General features: G+C 62.0%; 1 protein-coding gene across 1 annotated transcript; it reads right to left on the reverse strand.

The window, feature by feature from the left end:
- Positions 1-2,541: 2,541 nt before the first annotated feature.
- LOC133264650 (leucine-rich repeat-containing protein 37A-like) lies at positions 2,542-7,833 on the reverse strand. The gene is made up of 10 exons (XM_061444482.1): positions 7,652-7,833; positions 7,408-7,479; positions 6,936-7,007; positions 5,967-6,038; positions 5,462-5,542; positions 4,946-5,017; positions 4,443-4,517; positions 4,083-4,201; positions 2,641-3,976; positions 2,542-2,584 (listed from the first exon to the last, which is right to left on the reverse strand). The coding sequence occupies exons 1-10, from the start codon at positions 7,831-7,833 to the stop codon at positions 2,542-2,544; spliced, it is 2,124 nt and encodes a 707-aa protein (XP_061300466.1).
- Between the last annotated feature and the right edge of the window lie 273 nt (positions 7,834-8,106).

The raw sequence follows: 8,106 nt of genomic DNA on the forward strand, positions 1-8,106 counted from the left end.
TCTGTTTTAATCGATTTTTATTATAATTAATATCGAGAGACAATAAGCAAGCAGCGCTGGGTGCGCCGGGGAGTCTCCGCTCCACCCAAGACGCACGAGGGGAACTTCTGGGCATAGTCGCTTATACTTTTTGGTCTTGGCTTTCAGCCAATCCTGTTGTCTTCTTTTCCCGGGCTTCTCCACCTGTTGCTGGGGTCTGGTCTCTGGGTGAAGAAATATTATGTCTCCCACAAGTCTGACCGCCATCTTAGCCCCCATAAATTCCACTCCTTAGGTGTTTCTTTGTTCAGAACACAGGTTTCACAACGTTCTGCAACAGGACATATCTCTAAGTTACCTATTCCGCCACCCCCCCTTTTCTAAGAACATCCATGCAATTTAAACAATGAACAAAACGTTTATTTGCACAATACAGCGGTTGACCCAGGGGAATTATTCCCTTGTTTCTTCTTCCTCCTCACTGTGATATTGACAGGGACACTTATCATGCCCTTTGCACATAGCACAATGATCACAAGGGATTCCATCGCCACACAAAGTGCAATGATCACTAGGACCCCTGAGTTGCTGACAGGCATCACTCTGATGTAACTCAGACGCAGGCAATGATTTTTCCTGTGCTGATTCCTGCCTTGCATCGTGTTGAACACCACGGGCACAGTGGATCCCGACGCCCTGCATCCTCCAGGGAGGAGCCGTGGGGGCTTCTGAGCAGTCAGGGGCCTGCAGCATCCTGCTCCACGGACAGGGACCATTGCTCCAGATCTTAGGCACTCAGAAGCCAGAGGGCCAAACATCAGTCCACTGTCCTTATGGCAGGGAGTGGTTGGGATCCGATGCTCAACCAGCTGAAATGAGAGCAGGGACATAGCAGCAGTGGCAGAACAGCAACTACATAATAAGCCAGGAAATAGCGGCCAAGAAAACAACAGAAAGGAAACAGCATCCAAGGAAAGTCTCATGAGCTCCTACATGGCGCAAGAGCTTAACTGGGGTGCTGGCATCGCCACCATCACACTTACGCTATGCCACGCTCCTCCAAATCGTCCTCTTCTTCGGAGCCCTCCCCATCGTAGAGCTGGGCCAGGGACGCCTCCTGCTGGGCCTCGAGGGGCTGGAGCACATACTGCAGCCACTGGGGTTCCGACTGGAGCGACTCCGGAGGGAACTGGGAGGGCAGGGATTGGGAGTGGTGAGAAGCAGGCACGGGGCAGGGAGCAGGCAGACGGGAGGAGCTGGAGCCTGCCCCTGCCCTTACCTCTTCCTCGTCCGTGTCCGTGTCCGTGTCCTTGCTCCTGTTGCGCCACTTGACTTGCAGGTCCTGAAAGCGCCTGGAAACAAGCGGGAGCAGGGGGATGAGAAGCGAAGGATGAACTCCTGTGGTGCTGGAGGAGATGGGGGGGCTCTGGGCAGGGCTGGGAGCTGCTGGAGCAGAGACTGTTGGGGCAGGGCAGGAGTTACCGTCGCAGCCGCGGGCACCATCTGCTGCTGCCTTGGGAATCCTCGGCAGGTTTCTTGGTGCAGACCTGGTGACGGAGAGACAGAGACTCAGAACGCGGGGGTTCCTCATGGAACACTGCAGGACGGGGGAGCCGGAAGGTTCTTCCTCCAGCCCAGCCCCTTCTGCATCCGTGCAAGGCTGTGCCAGCAGCCACGCCTTTAGGAAGAGCCCCCCCATGCCTCTCTGCCCAGCTCCCAGGCGCTCCGGGCCTCTGGAATGACCCAGAACTCCTCATCTCAGCCTTGCTGATGTCTGCCTTTCTCCTCTGCAGGGTCCCCCCGCCCCTGCAACACGCACGATGCCTTCTAAACACATGAAAGCTCATTTGTCCCTTTGGAGGAGAAGGGCCCCAAAGGGAGGTTCAAACTCTGTGAGCACGACGGGGCCCCTGCCCTGTGCCCGGGCATGGCCCCGACCCACCAGAGCCGCGGCACCATGCGGAAGGGCTGGGTATGGGCTCAGGGCAGGGAGCAGGGGCATTGCTGCACGAATGGAAACAGCGGGCACTGGAGCAGAGCAAGGCCAGGACAGGAGCTGGGGATGGGATGCTTGGGGTGAGGGACTGCGGGATAGAGCCCGGGAAGGGCTGATGGCAGAGGCTGTGATGAGAGGGAGCCACAGCCCTGCTCAAGGAAGGAGCTGGGAAGCTGCCCAGCAGAGCTGGGGACAGACCCTGGCAGGAGCCAGGACAAGCTGCTCCCAGCAGCTCTGAACCCCTCCGAGCCCCAGGGTGCGGGTACCGCAACGAGCTCCAAGTCCGGGAGAACATCTCCTGTGCTCCCCAGCACATCCACGGGCATCCGCAGCAGCACCCGGGGCCCATGAGCACTGTGGGAGCACCCCCCTTCCCCTGGGTGCTCCAGCCCCAGGGCTTGGCTGGCAGTGCTCTGCCAAATGAGTCCATGGCTCACCTTGAAGCAGCACAGCACCAGAATTGCAATAGATGTGATGAGGGTGATGATGGCGGACAGCAAGAGCGCCAGCAGCCGCCTGTGGCCAGAGGTGTGCTTGGCCATCTCCTGGGAGAAAAGGAGGGCGCATTAGGGTGGAGAGGAAAGGAAAAGGAGGCCCCTTCCATTCCCACTGTCCACACACACACACGCAGCAGTGCCCTGCTCTCTCGTACCGTCTCTGCAGACTCCCTGTCCATGTCCTTGGGCTGGGCACGGGGATGCGAGGTGCCGGCATCCTCCTCCCACACACACTGCTCCAGGAGGTCAGAGGGCTCCGGGTCACGCTGCCTCTCGCTCAGCAGCTTCAGGAGCAGCCCCATCCTCGAGACCATGCTGGAGCAGGCCGGCTGGAGCTGGGGCAGGCCACAGTCCCCACGCAGGGCTCGAGCCACGCGTGCCATGAACTCGTGCAGGGCTCGGTCTGGCACCAGTGAGTGCCGGTGGCGGCTGAACAAGAAGTCAAAGGCGGCTCCTGGTGTGGCCGCGCTGCCCGGGGCGCTGGAGCTGCCGGGTGCCGTTGGGACGGGCGGTTCCTGCCCCTTGTGCTGCCCGCGCCTGGTGGTGCTTGCAGGGGTGCTGGGTGGGCTCCCGCCCCGAGGGGAACGCTCTGCTGCAGCCGTGGCCTCTGGAGCGCTGCTGGCAGCAGGGGGGCCGTTGTCAGCCGGCAGAGCATGGACGAAATGCTGCATACTGCTCAGTCTCTGCTCTGCTCCACCCTCTGCTGCTGGGAGCTCTTCCTCTGCACCCTTGCTGCCCACTGTCCTTTCACTGTCCTGCAGCTTCTGCTCCTTGCTGGTCCCAGCAGAGTCCGGAGTTGGAGCTGGTGCTTCCTCCTGGACTTCTGCCCCCTCCTCATCCTCCATCCCATCCGCCGTGTTGCTTTCTTGGAGGGCATTGGTGTGACTGTGATTCCAACCAGCCTGGGCCAGATGCGGGGCCTCTGTTGGGTTTGGTGTAGGGAGCTGTGCTGCAGGAGGTGCTCGCTGGTGGCCGGAGACAGGCAGGATGTCACTGATGTCCAGCCTCTGGACTGCTTCCCAAAGGACGGATTCTGCCCGGGTCAAGTGCCGGCCAGGTTCACGGCGTTCCCAGCCTGTGGCTCTTCCTCCCTGTCCTGCTGGCATCTCCTGCCCCTCGTCGCTCTGCGCTGGTTGGGCTGTGCTGGGGCTTTTCACAGTCAAGATGCTCACGGCCTTGTGCAGCTTGGTCTTGAGCTGTGCCACGAGCCCCTCTGCCAGAGAATAGAACCTCCTGGTGTCAGTGGAGCTGCTCCAGCCCCTGTGCTGAACGCTCTGCAGCATCCGCACCAGCTCCTTGGCGGTGTTGCTCTCCTGGCTCGAGAGCTGCTGAGGGGAAGGTGCCGACGCATCGGGGCTGCTCAGGCTTAGGACAACCGTGAGCGTGACTGTTCTCTGCTCCCTGAGCGAGGGCTCCTTGGGCTGGATCTTCAACGTGGAGCTGCTCTTCCCCTTCCTGGGTGGCACGGCTCCCGTCAGGGGCCCTGGTGTCTCTGCCAGGGGAGCTGTAACACACCGAGAGCACATCAGGCACAAGAAGCTTTCTGGCAGACGCAGGCTCAGAGGGTTCGCTATAGCTGGGGGGCACGGGCAGGGCCGTGGGGCACCTACCGCAGCGGGGAGCACTGGTGCTGCACACGCTCACGCAGTCGAAGCTGAGGGTCCTGCACGGGGTCTCGGTGCTGTGCTTGTGCTGGCAGAGGCAGCAGGCCGTGTCGTTGGACAGCTTGCTAGAGAACAGAGGTTGTGCACACACACTCAGCATCGCCACCCAGGGCAGCGACTCCAACCCAGGCTGCGCGCCGAATCGCGTCAGGGGTCTGCTTCAGCGTCCGCTGCGGCTCTGGGAAACCTCCCCTCACCCCCAGTGTCCCAGTGGACAGCTTTGTGGTGCCGGGTTTGCTCCCCACGCAGAGCCCTTGTCCCAGCAGCTGAGATCTGCTGGCGGTGGGAGCCGGCCCCTGCACTCACAGTGTTTCCAAGCGGGATGTTCTCAGGAGCAGCACGAGCAGCGTCTGCCGAGTCACTCGTGTGGCAGCCAGGTCCCTGCAAGGTTGCAGTAAACACAGCACATCTGAGGTGGCGGCACCAGCCTCTGCCTCGGGAGCAAGCCCAGTCCCTGCTGCTTGCGGTGCTGGCCGCAGGGGGATCTGCTGCTACCTAATCCAGGAGAAATGATGGAACCCCCTCTCTCCTTCCTGCTGTGCCCTGCTCCCACCCGTGGCTCTGAACCAGGAGGGATCCTGCAGATCCCATGGGAGACGGATGCAGACAAGTTCAAGTCCGTGTCCCAGCTCCCTGCTGCCTTTGCTGCCGGGACACAGCAGAACTGCTCAGCCTTTGCCTGGCTCTGCCGCTGCCTCCGGCAGGAGAAGGGTGGGATTGCTGCTGGATCTCTGCTTTCCTGGCCACGGGGCACCCAGAGACACAAAGAGCGAGCCATGGTAGGCTGTTAACAGGGAGTCCGTACTTACAGGTGCGTGACTGAAGGCAGCTTGAAGAACCACGGGTCCTCGATAACAGACAGGGGGTTATGGCCCAGGACCCTGAAATGAACCAACACCCTTGTGAGCTGGGGGTGCAGGATGTGAGCGGTGGCGTGGGCTCAGGGCTACGTGTGTGAGGAAGGGCTGGGGTGAAGGTTCCAGGCCGGGGCAGATGCTGACGGGCAGATTCACAACATACACCAGGTCTTGACTATCTCCAGCCCAGAGATCAAAAGCCCAGAAGTGCTGCTTCTGGAAAACACAACGTCTCTTTCTTTCCTCCTCAGCTCACACCTTCTGGTGGCTCCCCTCCACCAGGCCTTGCCCTCACATTCCCACTGTCCATGAGCTTTGTCTCTGTTCCTGCACCCAGCCAGGCAAAGCCGTGGCCTGACAGAGCTGCCAGTCAGCATTGATGCTGCTGCCTCTGTGGGGCAAGAGGTGAGCAGAGCACAGTGACAAGCGCCACTGCTCTGAGCTACCCTTAGCCCTTGGAACACTCACAGTGTCTGGAGGAACTGCATCCCGTGCCATGCCCGGAAGGCGTCACTCCGGATCTCGGTGAGGAGATTTCCCTCCAGGTTTCTGGGGAAACAGGAGAGCACAGAAATGAACTGGGTCTGACCCCCAGGAAGCTGGAGTGAAGCAGCTCTGATCGGGAGCAAGCAGCCCCATCCAAGGTGGAACTGGGAGGAAGCCGCCATTTTCTCTCCTGCTGTTTGTTAACCTGCCTGGGAGAGATGAAGTGCACGTGTGCTGCCTCTCTGCCTGCTCAGGGACACAGCAAGCCTCAAGCCTTGGCTTCTGCTCTGGCTGTGTTTGCACAAGCCGTGGCCCCACCGTGCTGTGGCCACCAGCCATGCCCTGAGCTCCTGGGCTCGGCTGCTCCTTCAGCAGCAGAAATTGGAGCCCTTGTTCTAAAACTAACAGGAGCTTTTTCCAGCAGCAGCGGGTTCTAAATGCAAACGGGCTTCACCAAGCACACCAGGAAGAAACCCCCATAACTCACAGGGTCTCCAGGAAAGGAAGGTTCTCAAACGCATCTGCCTCGATCGCCTGGATTTTGTTGTAAGATAAATCCCTGTTAACAGGAGAACACAAAAAGTCGGTGCCATTTGCACGGTGCTGGTTCCTCTCGGGTGCTCGCACACGGGCAGCACAGACGTGCCACAGCTCTCATTTCACGTGGGGTTTCTCTCTGGCACTGGCTTGCAGTGGTGCGTAACCGGGGCTCACGCTCCTGGCCGCGGTGGCTGCAGCTCAGAGAGGTTCTCCCAGCTCTGATCCCACCGGGGTGTTTCAGGGCTGACTTTCCTCTCTGGTAACAGAGCAGGTTCTTTATGCACGCCCCAAGCACCTCTTGCGTGAGGCCTCAGGGACCGGCTGAAACGCCCTGTGTCACCAGCATGGGGCTATTTCCCTTCGCTCCCAAACGTCACCTCCCTGCACAGCCCTGCTCTGGTGTGCGCAGGAGCCCTCTGGCCTGGCTCTAGAAACCAAAAGGCTCCTTGTCCCAGCCTGAACCCCCTGCCTGGGCTTGTTCTGCCGCAGGCAAGGAGAGAGGAACCTTTGTGGGCAGCGTCTCATGGCCGGCTCAGCCAGAGACCCCGGCCCCATTGTGTGGGTGAAAGGGAAGTGCCTGCTCCTCTCCATGGGCGATGGAGAGAAGCTGCACCGTGAGCTCAGTCCCCGGCAGCTCTGGGGCACCTGAGCTGAGAGGGGACGAATGCACGAGCTTGGCCCTGGAGGAGGCGACCTCGTGTGGGTCTGTGCAGGGAAAGGGCAGCAGCCGCCTGCTCCTGCTTGGCCGTGGGGCAGTGGGAGCGCAGCGCGTCCCTGCGGAGCCCTCCCCTGCACCAAGGCCCTGCTGTGCCCTGGGGGATCCCCGCAGGAATAAAGCCCTTCCCGGGGCGGGCTGGGCAGCAGGGGCAGGGCCGGGGGAGGCTGTGCCCAGCGCCGCGGGCAGGGGGGTACCTACAGGTGCCTCAGCAGGAGCAGCCCCTCCAGTGAGCGCCTCTTCACTGCCCGCAGGCTGTTGTGCTGGAGGACCCTGCAAGAGACAGACGGACACGGGCAGTGGCACCGCGGCTCAGGGGCTATGGAGCTGTCGGGGGAGCAGCCCTGCAGCAGCGGCCCTGCAGCACCTCCGCGGGTCCCGCCGGGGCTCATCACCCTCCCGGCAGGAGCAGGCACTTGCTCCCGGCCTGCTGACCCTGACTGCAGCCCGAGCACGGGCTCCTCAGGCCCAGGGATGGCCCCGGGGGCGGGAGGGAGGGACACAGCCCCGGGCACTGCTCGCCATGGAGCAGCTCTGGGGATTCAGAGCCCTCCTTGCTGAGCAGCTCGGCCTTGGCTGCACGCGGCAAGCACTGGTGCGGTGCTCGACAGCCCGGCGGAGGGATGGGGATCCCGGAACCCCTGCGCCATGTCCGACGCTGGTGGATACTCACAGCTTCTCAGCCCACGGGTATCCCTGCCACACCTGCGTGGGGATGAGGGCGAGCGCGTTCCCACTGAAATCCCTGCGGAGAAGCCATTGGCAGCGTCACCCCCAGCACAAACCCTTCCCCTGCCCCAGGGCTGTGGCCTGGAGCTGCCCCCTCGGCGCTGCCCCTCAGCCCCCCACAGGCAGCGGGGCCCTGGAGCCGCTCTCGGGGTGTCCCGGGGCAGCGCCCGGAGCTGCAGGGCACTCACAGGATAATGAAGGTTCGCTGGTGCGTGGCCGGGGGCACGCGGGCCAGGGCAGCGCCGCTGCAGTCCAGCCGGTGCCTGCGGCAGCGGCAGAGCCCCGGGCAGGGCTCCAGGGGCCCGGCCAGACTGGGGGCCAGGCCCAGCAGCAGCAGCAGCAGCAGCAGCAGCAGCTGCAGCGGTGCCATGGCGGGGCAGGATCTGAGCATGTTCGGTACTGCAGGAGGCTCAAGGCTGGGGATCCAAACCAGGAGCTCTGAGCCCAGCAGCGGGTCTGGGGCGGTGCTGGCCCTGCTGGGCAGATAAAGCCTGGAACACCTCACATGTCACAATGGGGCCAGGCCTGGGAGCGTGCGTCCCCATTGTGACATGGGATAGTCCCTGCCACTGGCGCTGGTTGCTCCAATGTGGGGAAAGCTTCAGGCCCGATGTGTTGGCTTGGAAACAGCAGTGTCACTTCC

The sequence above is a fragment of the Pezoporus flaviventris genome, unplaced genomic scaffold, assembly GCF_033815535.1.
Source record: "Pezoporus flaviventris isolate CSIRO_AGI_PZ_B2104156 unplaced genomic scaffold, CSIRO_AGI_Pfla_v1 ptg000915l, whole genome shotgun sequence".
In the NCBI taxonomy this organism is placed as follows: Eukaryota; Metazoa; Chordata; class Aves; order Psittaciformes; family Psittacidae; genus Pezoporus; species Pezoporus flaviventris.

Coding starts and splice junctions, on each gene's coding strand:
- LOC133264650 (XM_061444482.1), bottom strand. CDS start 7,833: ATGGCACCGCTGCAGCTGCTGCTGCTGCTGCTGCTGCTGCTGCTGGGC. Junction 6,039..6,935: donor CTGCTCCTGCTGAGGCACCT/GTAGGTACCCCC, acceptor TCCTGTTAACAG/GGATTTATCTTACAACAAAA. Junction 3,977..4,082: donor CACCAGTGCTCCCCGCTGCG/GTAGGTGCCCCA, acceptor GGTGTGTTACAG/CTCCCCTGGCAGAGACACCA.